At 44.1% G+C, this 16,966-nt stretch overlaps 2 protein-coding genes across 3 annotated transcripts in view; one reads left to right on the forward strand and one right to left on the reverse strand.

The window, feature by feature from the left end:
* Positions 1-924: 924 nt before the first annotated feature.
* Positions 925-6,828, reverse strand: LOC139080551 (uncharacterized). The gene is made up of 2 exons (XM_070601876.1): positions 6,121-6,828; positions 925-3,746 (listed from the first exon to the last, which is right to left on the reverse strand). The coding sequence occupies exons 1-2, from the start codon at positions 6,750-6,752 to the stop codon at positions 3,629-3,631; spliced, it is 750 nt and encodes a 249-aa protein (XP_070457977.1). The 5' UTR covers positions 6,753-6,828; the 3' UTR covers positions 925-3,628.
* Positions 6,439-16,966, forward strand: part of PRKCQ (protein kinase C theta) — a 119,618-nt gene continuing 109,090 nt past the window's right edge. The window contains exon 1 of one of the 2 annotated variants that reach the window (XM_070601873.1): positions 6,439-6,577. The gene's annotated coding sequence lies outside the window, so the exon portion shown is untranslated. Of the gene's footprint in view, positions 6,578-6,892; positions 7,387-16,966 lie in introns of those variants that run through there. The other variant, XM_070601874.1, reaches the window with a different exon arrangement.

The raw sequence follows: 16,966 nt of genomic DNA on the forward strand, positions 1-16,966 counted from the left end.
TTATTCAAAGTACAGCAAGCTCTTCCTAAGGTTTATAGAGATTAACTTTATAGGCTTATGGACTATCAATCTTCCCTATGAAATTGGCAGGATGTCATATGACTATCTCTCCGTTTATCAGTTTTAACACAAACACTTAGAGGAAAGGAGTTGTGAAATAATGCATGACATTTGTAATCTAGAAAAATAAGTATGTCTTCCAATTTCAAACAGACACCACGTATCTTTGATTTTTGAGCATAGCATCTCCATCAGGTTCTAATATGAGATGTAAAAAGATTAATTTGTTTGTCATTATTTTTCGTGTTGCTTAAATGTACAAATATAAGCTCCATGATTACTTAACTGTAAGTAAATCATCTGCTCTCCAAATTATATGCTGAATTCTAAACACAGGGCTTTGCTTCTTTTGTCTGCTAACTCTGTTTAGTGACAAGCAGAAAAAGAGACAGGAAAGAAGAAGAAAATGTCAGCTTAAATCTACTTACAACCCATGAGTCAATACAAGTTTAAAAAAATAACCAGTCTCAAGGGCTGCCGTTGGGGGGCTAAAAACAAAACTTTCAAGGGTGAGATGCTTGGGTTGGTAAGACCATGAAACAGAGCACGTCAAACTGACTCACACAACAGCCAAATATGGTCAACTTGGCCTCATTAAGCTATGTTCTAACCACTGAGAAAAAAGGAAATTCCTTATATTTTTGTTTCACAAAATTTTTACTTTAAAGTGAACGGTTGAAACTTTGGTGTAGTCAAGAAAATTGTACACAAAGAAGAGCATAATGATGTCCAATGTTTTCCTGGGCCATCAGAGCATGACATCCTTGACAGTAATAAAAATCTTTTTATACCAGTGAATATGTTAAGTTAGCAATGACCACAATCGCAAATTTTGTTATATTCCCCATGACTGACAACTAGAACTTTCTTTCAATTGACATTTATTCTCAGAATTTTATAGCTGGAAGATACCTGATAGAAGATTCCATGTAGTCAAACGTACTTTTGTGAAATGGAGAGTCCCTCCCTCCATTTGCGTGTGTGTGTGTGCGCACACATGGTAATAGCAGAATAAAACCATATATAGTACATGCTTGAGAGGTATGGATTGAAGGAGAAGGGAGTCATGAGGGGCAGGTGTGGCATTTCCCTTGTTAAAAACGCGATCGAGAGGTAAAGTGGCCCACACTAAAGTCAGGTACCTTCACTGATAGATTTTCAAATCCAGGGGCAATTGCACTATGTCAAATTGTAGACTTGCAATAATCAAATTTATAAATATGACAGAAGGCTTCATCTTGATTTCCTCCTCCTGGATTCACAGATTAATTCTCAGACTTAACAACCTTTCCTGGGGAGGAATTCTCATCAAAATGTACAGCCTTTCTGACATTCAGGTTGCTGTTGCTTTTCCGCTGGTGGAACAGCATCACTAAAAAATGGGCTGTATAGATTACTCTATCTAATCAATATCTCTCTAATTTCAGACAAACGTTTACATCCATTTGGGCCATACTCCTCAAGCTGATATCCCAGCTCACCAAATCCAGAACTGTTTCTGCAGGAACCTAGAAATACTGGACCTTCTCTCTCCTCCTGATTCTACCCTTAGAACTTACAAACACGCCAGAGTTTATTGTGCTAACTTGTAACTATGTTAAAGCAACCTTGCGAATCTTACTCACTATCTGATTCAGATACCTATGTTATAATTGAGTCTCTTCACTGGCAGTGATGACTTAAAAAAAAACCCAGGCCCTTAGGATTTCAGAAGCTATGACTAAAATAAGACAATATTGTGTTTTCATAACTGCCCTACCTTTTTTAAAAAAAATAAGGAGGGACACTTTCATGCTCAATTTCATTCTTTTATGATGTAATAGTAATTGATGCTCAGGAAAAAAACGATCTACTCTAAATGTTCTGCATCATTAAAGGCTAAATTTTGTTTTATTTTCTACGGTTGAATTATTAAGTGGGCATTTTGATACATTATAATTTGCAAATTGGCCATCTATACGCGTGTTAACTCTTCTCTTCTTAGGAGGCCCTCCTCATCAGGACATCCGCAAACATACACAATTCTTTTTAGTGTTTCAAGACTCAGACTATAATTTCAGCTCCTGTCTTGCTTCTGTTCATCTGCTGCAAAAATTATGGATTTGAGTATAACAGACTGGCCGTCAACTCACACCCCCCCACCACTTACTGGCTTGATGAGCCTGGCAAGTCACTTCTTTGACTTCTAAGACTCAGCTATGGTATCTGTAAGATGAAGAGGACATTACCCATCTCATAGGATTCGTTGTAAGAATCCAATGAAATATTAAAATAAAGTGTTTAACACCATGTCCTGACACACGTCATAAATGCACAATAAATATTAGCTAGCATTAGGTTCACTCATCATCTCTTTCTTTCTTTTCTTTTGGTGAGGAAGATTGGTGCTGAGTTAACATCTGTTGTCAATCTTCCTCTTTTTGCTTGAGGAAGATTGTCCCTGAGCTAATATCTGTGCCAATCCTCCTCTGTTTTGTACGTGGGATGCCACCATAGGGTGGCTTGATGAGCGGTGTGTAGGTCCATTCCCAGGATGCGAACCCCAGGACACCGAAGCAGAGTGCACGAACTTAACCACTACACCACTAGGCCAGCCCCATCATCTCTTTTTCTTAAATTAAGACTTAGAACCTACCTCCCCTATGTTGTCTAAGATTTTAAAATTAGCTTAACATTACTAAGCAGTATAATAACAACCGAACTTTCACAAACACCACCTTATGAACGTTGTTCCTTTTTCCCTCAGCGTTCTCCTTTCCCCACAGGGTCTGGAAGAGTTGGTATCAATCTTCTTATCAGCAGTAATCAAAGTTTATTTTCTCCCCAAGGGGAGGGCCAATTTTTGCTTCAGGTTTTGAGCTCTCTTTTCGCAATAACAATTTCTAAATTCTAATTATCCTTTTTTCCCACTTGACAGTATAAAGTCAAACTAAAGACAAAAAAAAAAAAAAAAAACCTTCCTTTCCCTTGTCCAAACTGTGAATTTAAAATATCTGGTTTTTGTCTGTGCTTCTGTCGCTTTGACCCATAGCTCCCAGAACACTTTTGACATTTTCTGAATAAACTGATGCTAGACTCCACGTGTTTTTCATGTCTTTGGTTGGGGTAGATCATTGCCTTCTGATTCCGTGCTGAGTCTTCTGAGGCTTCAGGTGGCCCACTTTACAATCAGTCTCTGCCAGGCCTTAGGAAAAGTGGATAGCTAAATTCCTCGGGAAACAGCCCAAACTGGTTTCCTCTGAGTACTGATTTTGTGCAGACAGAAGTGTCCTTGTTACCTAATCTATGCTCCAATTGTCCATGTTTGTCATATCCTACTTCTCCCCAAATACCATCTTTCTCCAAATTGGGGCTCACCATAAGAAGATTTTCTTTTTAATTTCTATCCTAAACCCTTTATAGGTGGTTAACCTCACAGAGGGCGCAAGAGGTGGTCTCTTTGGGAGATAGAGCAAAATCATCAACTAGGTCCAAAAGAAAAGCAAAGCGATGCCTCAAGCTCCCTTTTGGAAATCCCAGGTGGGAGGAAGATGGATGGCTGTATCTCCAAGGATAAGACTCATGGGAGTCATTTATTCCTTAGGTCGGGATCCAAAAAGCAGGAATTAAGTCTTTCCCGGTTAAAGTGAACTGAAACCTCTGCCCACAGTCTGTCAGCACGATTCCAGGAAACTTCAGGGCAGAAACTGAAGGAGGAAAAGAAGCACAAAACTGAAAGTTGGGGTGTGTTTAACGTAGAGAGTGGAACCTCACCACCCACATGTAGTCCCCTCCAGGAAATGCCATTTCCTCTTCCAGGAAACAAACGTGTGGAGAACTTCCGAGCAGCAGCCATGTCGCTAAAACAATGAGGCAATGTCTGCTGTGAAACAGAAATGCCTCGTAGGCTGCGGAAGGAGAAGGCTGGCCGTGCAAGATGCGGGGCTCAACAGTTCTAGAGGAATCCCGAATGTCTAGCATGTATCAAGAACAAACTTGGATTTTTTCCTTTTGGATGAGATTCAAAACAGAACAAAATAAATCCCCTTTCTAGATATAGGAAGAATATTGTTTTAATAGATCCAGTCTTCAGATGAATGGATTTCCAATGGTAGGACGATATGGTTCTAGAATAGGATGGTAGCATGGGTCTCCAGAGACCAGCTGTCCAGAAAAGAGAGAAGCAGAGGATGGAAGGAGTGGTTCTAGGATGGAGATGGTATTCAACGGTGCTGGAGGGGGCTGTTCCAGACTGGCCTGAGTTCGAATCCTGATCTGGTACTTTATTTTTTATTTTAGTTTTTTGGAGGAAGATGAGCCCTGAGCTAACATCTGCAGGCAATCCTCCTCTTTTTTTGCTGAGGGAGACTGGCCCTGAGCTAACATCCGTGCCCATCTTCCTCTACTTTGTACACGGACTCCTGCCACAGCATGGCTTGACAAGCGGTGTCATGTCCACGCCAGGTATCCGAACCAGCGAACCCCAGGCTGTTGAAGTGGAATGTGCAAACTTAACCACTGTGCCACTGGGCCGGCCGCTGGTACTTTCTTAATGGTGGGAACCTGGGCAAGTTGCACAATCCTTCCAAAGCTCGTTATTCTCATCTCTCAAATGGAGATGATGATATAACATCCACCTCCTAAGATTGTTATGAGGATTAAGTGAATGGTGCATCAAAAAGTGCTGCTTACAATGCCTGCTATATAGGCACGGGGTACATGATCATCAGCAGCATCATTATTTGAAGCTTTTTTTAAAAGCCACTGACTATTGACTAAATTAAAAGGACATATGAATTTCCCTAGAGCTCCTATATGTCCTTTACCTCCTTCTCAAATAGCCAGTGAAAACCCCAGCAACGGGGAATGGGTGGGTTTACTATCTCGGCATCTGCCATCTCTTCTCCAGGTGACGGGCTCCGTATAAGGATAGCTGGAGAAGAGCCAGGAGGAAGGTGTTTTGAGCTGGAAGTTTCTAATTTGCAGCCTGCAGTGGGGGTCATTCTTCCAGCTCTGCCACCTTGTTCCAGCCATAGGCATGTTTTCCCACTAAATTTCAATAGCAAATACACAATCAGTGCCTACTATGTGCCAGGCTTTAGTGATGTGAGCTGGCGCATCCAAGGTTCTGTCCACCCTCATGCCTCCTGGCTAGAATCTTCTAAAAGATGGCAGCCTGTCTACTGGATGATCCTGGCCTGCAGGTCCATTTAATGCTGTTTGATATTAACAAACGGGGGAGAGGGGCTAGTAATTTTCATGGAACATACTTTTTGTCCTTAAAAGGTGTGTGTGTGTTTGCTTTGCTGAGTTCCTACAGATCAGGGGAAAGAGTCTCCATAGCTGGCTTCCTAGCACAGGCCTGCCACAAGGCAGTCACGTGAATTAACTGTCACCAAACCCTCCTGGGCCCCAGTTTTTCATCTTTAAATTAAAAGTTGGGAACCAGCTGTAGTCTGAGGTCCTTTTCAGCTGACACTGTACTTCCGTGATCAGAAGCTTGCTAATCCAAGGTTTGGCTCTTTTATGCCTTTTTAATCTCCCTTAAAAAAAGAGATTATTCTTTTATTTCACAGACTAATCTGGTCTTAGAGTGTTGTAGCAAAAAAAAAAAAAGAAAAGAAAAGAAAAAAAAGGCTTAACCAAGTACATTTTAATCATTTAATGTCATAATGGAAATGCAACAGCTCTATCCTAGTATTGGTAACCAGACATAAAGCTTTACTAACCTGCATGAAAAATTAATTCTATGGCGTATGAGAAGAACCACCCCAGTGGTCGTCGTCATGACCATCGTTAGTGTCAACAGCACCGCAGAAAAATCTTCAAATGACAATGCACTGTAACGTTACATTGCAGCTTCAAGGGTGGTCAAGTTTAAAGCGGTGCACCTCTGGAAGTTATATATAAAATGACAGTTGTGCAGAAACAGAAAATCAAAATCATAGGTAGAACGCAACCCGGATAAGATTTTTTCACCGGACAGAATTGCACCGACTTCTCAGGCAGGTAAATTTAAAAGAGTCATGTTCACAAGTCCTTTCGAGAGTGTAAAAACAGACAAAACAGAGTTCTCTTTACCGAATGACCTTGATCTTTCCAACGAGAAGGATCGTTTTGGTTTTTCGGTTTGGGTAGATGGAGAAGCAGGTGCTCTCAAGCTCCGTTTTCCTTGCGCTCAGCATGTGGCTGATGCTAGGCGCCCCTTGCGGGCCCTCCTTCAGCATCCTCGCCCCGGGGGGGCACCCCATCCGCATCTTCTCCCGGTCGGAGCGCAGCGGAGCGAGAGGCGCGAGGAAGGAGCGAGGCTGGAGGGGAGGGGCGGGCGCAGAGGCGGAGACCAGGCGCTCGGCACCGCGGGGCGCGCCGGCCGCGGGTTCCTGGGCGGCGTCCGGGGAGCCCGCTGGGGCGGTCGGGGCGCAGGGTGACGAGCGCCCCCTGGCCGGCGCCGCCCGCGGGCGCACCCACCGCTCCGGCCCCGCCAGTGCCCCCGGCAGCGCCGAGCAGCCGCGCGCCCGGACCGGAGCCCACCCTGCAGGTAGGTCCCTGCGCTCGTCGCCGGCCCCGGGAGGGCAGGGGGTCCGCCCCGGGCCAGCACCGCGGCCCGGCGAGGGGAGGCCCACCCCAGTCCCGCTTTGAGATGTTCCAGGAAGAGGGGAGCAGGATGAGAGCGAAATCGAAAAGACACTCGAGCGCAGCAAACTTCTGGTCATTTGTTTCCCGTGGTTTCTTGCGTGCCCGTTGCGCAGGACGCTGCGGACCTTGGCCGTGGGGCGGCCACTGGGTCTGGGGCCGAGGGCGCCTCCTCTTTCCTTCTCGGGTTTTGTTTGTTTGGTTTTTTTTTTCTTGTCTTACTCTCACCTGAATTAATGGGGGAGGGAGAGAGGGAAGAAGGCGGCGTAAACTTTTAAATTCTTGGCAAACATTTCTAAGGAGAGATGTTTGAGACAGATGGCAACCTGTCTGCAGAGGAGAATAACTTGTTTTCTTGGAATTTGCTAGAGCAGGGGACAGGGCTGCCAAAACTCATGCTTTGAAACAAACCGCGTCTCTTTTCCAGGGCCTGGGGTAGGGTGACGCCGGTCTCTGATAGATACCAAAAAACCAAAGCCTGGTGCTCAGTCTTGTAACCTTGAGTGAGATTGTTTATCAGCGTGAGGGACTTTAACATGAGGGCTACATGTTAGAGTAGAGTTCAATGTCTTTATTTTATTGGATTTGTGAGAGCCCCGGTTATCAATGTGAAATGGACTGTTCGTGCTAAAGGCTTGGGGCACTCCCCGTGGGCATGAATGAAGAGAGACCCAAAGGCTGGCTCTGCTGGGAGATTCTGGTTATTTCTGCAAGGTGAGTGCCACTTGCCGCCTTGTCCTTGGGGGACGTCCTGCTCAAAGTGGTGCTAATAAAAGACGATTCAGTAATGGCACAAGCTGACAAGAAGTGTGGGGTGGTGACATGGAAAGAAGAATGAAGACGCACTCTCTCCCTGTCCGTGGTGAGAATGAAACAACCCTATATAGTGTGCGGGGTCCGCAGGCTCCAGGGGCCCTTTCTGAACACATCTGGCAGCTCCACTCCATTGTTGATCCCCTTGCATTGTCCTCTAGAAGCTGTGATCACCACCGGTCCTTTCCTGGCCGAGCATGTTTGATAGACAGACAAATACTATTTGTAAGGTCCTGGGTCCCCTCCACGCCCACCCCACACCCCAACCTGGCGAATCCCATCTTCCTTTTTTCCCTAACTTATCTTTGGTAACTCTTGTAAAATGGCAGGCTTACGGCGGTTTCTTCATCTCCTCTGAAAATGCTGTGTCTAGTGGGAAGGAGGGTGACATTTACTAATTTGGTTGCAAATTCCTTTTGAAGTTTATGCACAGCTGTTTAAAACCCCTCTGCGCCCGGGGCCATTGTCTGATGCAGGTGTCTGCCACAGAATGATCTTGTTCTCTTTCTTCTGCTGATTGGAACATACATATATTTAAAGATGCAGCATAGGAAGAGCTTCTGAAACATCAGAGCCTCAGCTGTGAAGCTCCTCCAAGTTAGCGACTGAGTCTAAATTAAGATGGTTTTTTTTTTTTTTTCTTTCGCCAACTTTTATCTCTGATTTCAAGAGAAACCTGTTCGGCGTCACCAGCCTTTGTTTTGGCCTCCTGTGATTTTTTTGTAAACTTTCAAAATGTAAACTTCCAGGGAGGACTCTCGTCACCATCGTCCGCCTTGTCATGTTCACTTCCGCCACTGTCTTGTGCTAGGGTGGCTCAGGATGGCAAGTGGCTCTGGGGCAAATTTCGTTGGTTCTCCTACCAAGTTGACCTCCCGAAGACAGAAACTCCTTTACTGAGTCTGCCTTGAACAAACACGGGTCAGCTACTGGAACTGGGATTTCTTTTGCTGATGTCCCAATTTTCTTTCTCATATGCAGGGGTATAGTTCGATTATTCACACCTTGGTCCCTCTAATAATCTCAAAGATGCCTTTGAACATGAATTCTCGATTTCTTGTGCTCACAGCAGGTACTGGGGGCTTCCCTGAATAGCCCGTTTGTCTTTGGTCATTTCCAACTAGGATCCCCATCCCGTTGTAATATGGCCTCTCTCTTCTGTGGACAAGAGGAAATGCTTGTGTATAATGAATTTGATGTTTTCTCTACATTCCCTGTGGACTAGGTTTGGGATTTCTTTCGAGAGTGAGGGCTTATGGTACAAATCTGTAACTGGCATTCAGGAGTAAATCTCCACAAATCTCTTTATAATACAGTATTTAATGATACGACATTTGCTTTCCCTTAAAATAGGAATTAGAATCAGTACTTCTGTTTTTAAGGCATTTCATGTTTTGGAATTACTGATTATGTTGTCTGCCCCTGAAAACACTGCTGATATTTCAATCTGATGTGGTTGTTGATAAGGGTGTATTTGATTTCAGGTGACTTCCTTTTTATAGGGTTCATTCTTTCATTTCTTTTTTTTTCAAGTATTTTCCCCCAAATCATTTAAAATAAAAAATTGTTACATGATGAAAAAACCCCAGAGAACACAAATGTATCATGTGATTCCATAGTTATATAATTTCATTGCCCCAAATCAACTCTGTCATTAAAAGTAGAGAAATTAGTCTTGTGGTGACGTACACAGCATTAAACTCGCTCTTTCTGTTTCTGTGCATTGTTGTAGAACTTTGTCTCATTTTCAAGCAGCAATGCATCTAATTTGGCTTTTTCATACATATTCTAGCGGGTAAGGCAGAAATCAAGAGAAACTCATAGAAAAACATGATGTTGAGGGAAAAGGTGAATGAAAAGTTGTTTTCTTGCAATAATGGAAACATCTTTCATTATTTTAACTCGTCAACCATTTATATGCAAATTCACATTGCTCTGTCTTCTAAAAATACCCTTGGGGCAAAATGAGAATCAGAGGTCTCAGAAATTAGGAATAGCTCACTCTAAGCCCGGAATCATAGATTTCTGCTCTGGGATACAATTAGCAGGTATTTTGAAGGCGTTCACTGTGGCTGCACATACAGGTCGCTATAGGTTGACGTTAACTTTTGATTTAAGCTAATAATATTGATGATAATAATCATTGAGCCAACAAAAGCAATAAAGCATGGTTTTATTGATTATTTATAATTTACTTGCCAGATATTATACTCAGAATTTTATTTGTATTTGACAAACATTACTATCTCATTTAATCTTCGCAAAGCTTTTAGAAATTAGGTATTATTATTATTATCACCATCATCCTCATTTTACAGATGAGGAAGCTGAGGCTCAGACTTGCCTGACCACCAAGCAGTTGCCATAAACCACAGAGCTGGCAACCTACCAATTAAATGTTTTTAAATTCTGGTAAAATACACATAACATAAAATTTACCATCTTAATCACTGTTAAATGGCCAGTTCAGTGGCATTAAGTACATTCACGTTATTGTGCGACCACCACCACCATCCATCCACAGAACTCTTTTCATCTTGCAAAACTGAAACTCTGTCCTTATTAAATGATGACTCCCCACTTCCCCTCCCCTAGCCCCTGCCAACCTCTGTTCCTCTTTCTGTCTCTATGAATTTGATGACTCTAGGGATCTCATATAAGGGGAATCATACAGTATTTGTCTTTTTGTGACTTGCTGTTTCACTTAGCGTAATGTCCTTCAGGTTCATCTATGTTTGTCACGTGTCAGAATTTGCTTCCTCTTTAAGGCTGTGTAATATTCCATTATAGGTATATATTCCACTTTGCTCATCTGTTCATCTGTTCATGGACACTTGGGTTGCTTCCACGTTTTGGTCTATAAATAGTGCTACTGCAAACATGGGTGTACAAATATCTCTTCAATTCTCTGCTTTCAGTTCTTTTCGCTATGTACCCAGAAGTGGAATTGCTGGAGTAAATGATAATTCTCTGTTTACGTTTTGAGTTACCACTACACTGTTTTCCATGGCGACTGCACCAATTTACATTCCCACCAACTGTGCACCAGGGTTTTGGTTTCTTCACATCCTCGCCAACACTTGTTATTTTCTGGGTTTTTGATTGCAGCCATCCTAATGGGTGTGAGGTGGCAACCAGTTAACTTTTACCAAATCCTTTGATGACGGATGTCAGGGGTCTGTGGGCTGATACTCCTCCTGGATGTATTGTTTTTTCTTTCTCACATTGTGCTTATGTACCTTTCTCCAGCGCAGAATCATTGAAGGAACTAATATCAAGCATCCCCTGAAGGACTAGAGAAACCATGGACAGGAGGGCTCCTAAAAGATAAACACAGGTCCTTCTCGGTAGGGTTGCCCCTGCCTACATGAAGGGCCTAGTGATTTGGGAATGAATAGTTGTCAAGAGTAAAATAAGCATGGTATTCGCATTAATAACTCTAACTGTGTGCAACAGACCGTTTGCAGAAGATTAAAGGTTGAATTATCTCTGATATGTGATCAAAACAAGACAAATTCCCAGGAGAGTGGAGAAAACTGAAAAGGAGATGGCTATGCTTGAATCCACTGGGCTTTTGTTGGGAGCCTGAGAGCCACGCACTGGGCAGTGTAACCCGCGGGGGAGGCGCAGTCAAGGAAAGAGGAGATTACAGTGAAGTATGATGGTTTCGTCATGTCTTTGTAGTGTTCTCTGTCAGCTTACAATATTATGGTGTGCAACTCTATTACATATTTTTTGGTTTGCTTTGTCCATTCCTCCTCTAGAATGTAAACTCCATGAGGGCCAGCATTTGTCCATAGCTGTATCCTCACCTAGCCCACAGCAGCCCTCCGTAAATAAGCACAGAATGAAGGTACAGGTGCTACACTAGGGACATGCACGGTGCTACAGGAGCACTGAGATTTGGGGTGTCTGAGAATATGTACCAGCAGAAGTGATGGCTTGGCTGAGATGGGTACATGGCAGTGGGCCAGGGGAGGACGTTCCAGAAGGTGGGAAGAGCATTTGGAGAAGGACCTGGCAGCACGTGAGTGTGACATCCCGGTGGAGGAAAGGAACACAGCCTGGCTTGAGTGTAGCAGGTGAGTGGAAGAGAGCAGAGTAAGCTCAGAGGCTTCCCCCTCTGAGTGTGTTGTGTCAACTACGACTCTTTAGATATACAAGTGCCAAGAGCAGACCCCTTACTGCCCTTGGCTATCTCATCCTCCTGCCCGTCTCCAGCCCTCTGAGCTGTTCCGCTCAATGGAACAAAGTACAGAGGCCTGGTAAGTAGAGTGCTACCAAGGGAGGCGTGAGTTTCCAAAGGAAACCAAAGGCTGCAAAGATAAGATGACCCTTCACAGCCCAGGTGAACAAGAAGCCAAGTCTTTCCCAAAAGTCAACTGAAACGCCTTTCTTGGCATTTTGGGAGGAGCTCATCTCAGCTGTGTGTTTAGCATTTTTAGCACAGTAGCCTTCAACATTCTCCACTCTGAGGTCCACTTATATATTTATTTCAGTAATGCAAAAACAAGCCTCTTACACAGTGTTTTTGAAACCGCAAGACACAGTCCATCACTGGATTATGAAATTAGTGTATTGAGTTGTGACAAGCATATCTTTAAAAATGAAATAGAAGAGAAAATACTAGAATGCATTTCATGGCGCAAGAGCGATTATTTCATGAAATTTTGTATTGTGGAGTTTGGAACATATTAAATCTGTTTCTTACCTAAAAGCTTGAAAATTATAGACTTACCCACGGCATTTGACTTTTTTATACCATTGCTTTAAGTCATAGACTCATATAAGCTTGGGGCTGGAGGGAGGAAGAAAAGTGGAAAGGAAAGGGACATCTGTCGAGCATGCTCTGTGCCAAGTGCCTGGACACATGAGATCATCCCCTCCTGGGGCCCTGGGCATTGGGTGGATCATTCATAGTTTACAGAGGAGACGCTGAGGCTTGGAAAGGGTAAGAAACTCGATCAAGGGTCACAGAGCAAATTACTACCAGGAAACGCTGATCTCTTGGCTCCTAATTTAATATTCCTCTCCTGCCTCCATGCATTATATTCCCAAAGTTTGTTCATTCGTTGGCTGTTTGGGGAAGACATGTTTTCAGGGAGAGTGTTATAACCATATTCCACATTTGTTAGGGAGAATATATGAGCTTTGAGATATACTCCATCGGCTTCTCAGTGAAGTAGATCAATTAGGAAGGAATAGTATTGATTATGCAGACCAGGGGACTTTCAGCCTGAAGCTGACAAAAATGGAAACAGCCGCTCTTTCCTGCCCGGAAGCTTTCCCCTTGGCTGCTGGGAAAAGACAAGCCTCGGTGGTGCCATGTGAGATAACGTCCTTTCCTTTCTAAAGCTGGGGTCCCCAGGACCACCGCTGAATCCAGCTGTCTAATTTTCCCATGTCCATACAGAGGTTGATAAGTTCTACTGGACAGAATGATGCAACTGTGCAAATTCATGATGCTCGAGTTCCATGATTTCCAACTTTAGCCGGGCTCGCAGCCATTCCCTGGTCAACTCTGTTTTGCTTCTACGGCAGCTGTTTCAAATCTTCTCGTGCCTCCACTGTCCCCTCACTCTCGGCGTGTTGCCTCGCTTCCTGCTTAACTGAGAAAATGGAAGTTTCCCTGATGAGAACAACTTGACTCTGATCACGGGGCTACAAACCCAGCTTCATTTGGATCCGCCTTCCTATCCTTCCTTTCCTTCACAATGAATAGAAAATGCCTCACCTCCTGTCTCATGTTCTTTCTCCATGGTTGCTCTGGAATCCATTTGTTCCTCATCCTGGGGAATCCCCTTCTCTTGACTACCTCCTACCTGTGCTGTGTTTTCCTTCCCTCCCTCATTCCTGGCCCCCTTCTCCCTGCATCCAACGTGCTTAAATCCTTTCCTTATTTGAAGAAAAAGACCAGCCTTCTACGCCTTCCTCCAGCTTCTTCCATCTCTCTGTCCTCCTCTTCCTGGCCAGACCCCTTAAATGGTCCTCTCCACCCCTGGCTCTGTTTCCTTGCTCCACATGGCTTGGCCACAAGCATCTAGGAAACTCGCACACTCACACTCCCTATTGCTCATTCTTGCTAAATTCTAACTTGACTCCTCTGCATCAAATCATGTGCTGTGCACCCCTGCATCCTTGGGGCAATGTTTTCCTTCCATCCTCTCATCCCTTTCTCCTTCTTCCTATCTTCTCTTTTGCAGGCTCTTCCTCTCCTTTCTGTCCCCTGGAAGGTGATGTTGGTCGATTTTCTCACCCCATGGGCAACCTCATCCCTCGTTGGCTTTACCAGCCATCTCCCTCTGACCACTGCCCAACAGTTACCGGTACGAAGTGCTGCCGATCCTCTTCCACAGCTAGTTGAGGGGACCAGCCAACACTGCACGCCCCAAACTGAATGTATCAGCTTCCGCTTCTCTTTCCACAACTATCCCTCTCTCCTTCTTTTCTGTATCTGACACTGGCATCACCTGTTCTTGCACAACCAGAAATCTGGATATTTTCCCTTGACTCCTCACCTCCACAGCTCATGCAAAACCAAGTTCTGTTAGTTCTACTTCCTGCGTTTCTCCTTATTCCATCCACCCGTCCCACCCCTGCTCTCTGTTCATGAGCCACCACCATTTCTCTTCTACATTACTGCTGGCACCTCATAACTGTTCTCTGTTACTGTGGGTTGTTCTGCATGCTGCAGCTGGAAGGATCCTTCTAGAACCTAGAGCTGAGCATGTCACTCCTGGGTTTCAATTCTCCAGTGGCTACCCAGTGCGCTTGGAATGAAGCTCAGACTCCGTAACATGCATTAGAAGATTCTAGTTGATCTACACTCCCCTGACCTCTCCAGCCTTGTCTCTCCAGCACCACACACATCACATTCCTCCAAGTCCCAGCCTCCTTGGGTTCCTTAGCAGCCCCGTGCCTCCCATTGCCTCCTGCAGCCCCTAAACCCCTCCTTTCTCTGGCTAATTCCTAGACATCTTCAATCCCTAACTTAGACATCTTTTCCTCTGGAAAGCTTTTCCTGATCCTCCACATTAGGGTTTTGTTTCCTCCCACACGTTCTTAAAGCACATATGAGATCATCTTTAGAAAGTGTTTAGCAGTGTGTGTGGCATATGATAACCAATCAATAAATATCAGCTACCTCGGCCTCCGCGATAGATTGTGAACCCTATGAGGGCAGTCACATTCTCTCTTATTCTTTGTTGAATCCCCAGCATCTAGCACCATATCTGACATACAGTAGGCGCTCAATAATATTAGTGCAATAGATACATGAGCCGTAAATTTTAGAACCTGTGATGTCCAAGGGACTGGGTGCTAACTGGTAAGAGAAAAGACTCCCAGCAGGGGGTTAAATGTCTGCACAAGTAGAATCCTCATCATCCTGGGCAGTTTTTGCCTTTGGATCTCTGGAATTATCTGGATAAATTCTACTAGAAAGTCAGAGTGGAAGGTGAGGGGAAGTATTTAGAAATACTGAGAGGCAACTTGTGACAAGGGAAAAATTCCAACTCCCCCTGTCTGTGGTGTGATTTTCTCCCTCTGTCATCCTCATAGCTTCTCACTTCGCTGATCGTTATAATGCCAGTAATAAAAGGAAAAGAGACCAAGCTAAATGATCAGGAAATAAAGGTAATATTAAAATATTCTGAGATATCCTATAAGCAAAAGGATGAAGCAATAGGTAGACATTAAATGTAGATAGACCAAGATCTCAAAAATTATTTTAATAAAAAGAAAATATTAAAGGATAAAAGAAGTAAAATTTTTTAATGAAATGATAAAAGATGTTAAGGATTCTTTGGAACAAAATCGTAATTATGTTAAAATTTGTTAAAGCAAGTAAGAGTAAGAGTAAGAAAGACGAAAAGACTAACTTCAAAAATTAGGATGATAAAAATGTGCCAAAGATAAAATCATTGAAAGCATTCCAGGAAAAACGTTTTAAAAGTGGAGAGTAATAAATTATGTAGGGGACTCACTTTAAGATAGAATCACCAAAAATATGAAACCAAAGGAAAAAACCCATAATCTTTTAAAGAAGATTAAAAATAAATCCCAGCGATAATAAAATAAAATGGGCACTAGTATGGGTTCCTAACACCAAGTAAGCCACGGCTAAAACAACGTTAAACCTGGAGGTTAGGTTTCTGGCTTGTGTCACAAAAGCCCAGGTCCCCTCTCTGGGATTTGCTGTGTGAATGGCATTGTGTTTCAGGGAAAACGCACTGTGCATTGCACTGAGACATTTCCCTCCTGGGGAGTGACAGCAGGGGGTCACGTGAAAGCAGCCAACTAGTTATGCTCATCTCTGCCTGCAAAATGAGGAGACACCTCTTACTGTGTAAGACTAGCATCTTGTGCATCCCAGCCCCAATGGCTTCTCCATTCCAAGTACCGTGCCTTCTTTGGGGAAGTAAGAAAATAAGGTGGCCCCTAAATTCTAAGTGCGTTCCTTCCCTTGTTTGCAAAGACTTCTTCTCAACCAGAGTTCCTTTGGGCAATTACCAGAAAAAGTGTCCTTTTGTGTTACACCCTTTCCATGCAGCTCGTAATGTCTTATCCCCCTTCTATGCCTTCTCATGTCTTGGGGGACCGTGGGTTCTATCCAGCTCATAACCGGCGCTCAATAAGGATATTTTAATTCGGTTATTGTCTCCTGAGTGAGCTCATCTGAGGGCACGCACCAGGCCTCCCATGTCCTTCTTCTTTACCTCTTAGCCTGGCTCTCAGACCGCGTCTTGACTTGAGGGAGCTCAGGAAGCCTCTTATACTCAGGGAGCATGCTTTATTTCCCTCCAGTTGCCAACATGAAGGAGTCAAAGCACGAACATCCTCTTTTTCAGGGCCTAATCGTTAGCATTAAGAGCCGTAACGCTCCAGTTTTTGCCCATATTCTTAAGGTCAGTTTTAGGGATCTGAGTGAAATGTGGTTTCCAGGGCCAAGTCCAGAGTCATGCTGTGGTGCGCTGACTTCTGTTTGGCGCTGTCTGTCCTTTGTCACCTGCTGTTCTCCTCCAGTCCGAGCTCTGTGGTCCCAGTCTCTCCACCTCACTCTCCACTCTCCCTGCAGGAAAGGGGACACCTGGTAGATGGCACACAAGGGCACTAAGAATCCAAATTAGACCGTCCCTTTCAGCAGAAGGGATGGGAGAGAGACATAGGATCTCGTGGCATCGTTCCCCTGCCTTTGTCCTGGGTCTTGGTGGCCATGCCAGTCTTCCAGAGTTGTACAACAGTGGAGGCGATAGAAAAGTCACAGAAGTGGGGCTCGGAGACCAAGGCTCCCATTCTGGTTTTGCCATATTGACCATAAGATGAGGGAGTTGGACCAGGGGTGTCTAGGATTCCTAATATTTGGTTGCTGTTTTGGGGGGTTCTTTTGATAGGCACATGTTCCAATCAGACCAGGATTTCCCCCGGGCAGCTGGGGTGGTACAGTCCTGGATAAATGTCAGGGACTGCAGGCTGTCGTTAG

The sequence above is a fragment of the Equus przewalskii genome, chromosome 30 (genome assembly GCF_037783145.1).
Source record: "Equus przewalskii isolate Varuska chromosome 30, EquPr2, whole genome shotgun sequence".
Classification (NCBI taxonomy): domain Eukaryota; kingdom Metazoa; phylum Chordata; class Mammalia; order Perissodactyla; family Equidae; genus Equus; species Equus przewalskii.

Coding starts and splice junctions, on each gene's coding strand:
- LOC139080551 (XM_070601876.1), bottom strand. CDS start 6,752: ATGACCAGAAGTTTGCTGCGCTCGAGTGTCTTTTCGATTTCGCTCTCA. Junction 3,747..6,120: donor GGAAAGATCAAGGTCATTCG/GTAAAGAGAACT, acceptor TTCCTCCTTCAG/TTTCTGCCCTGAAGTTTCCT.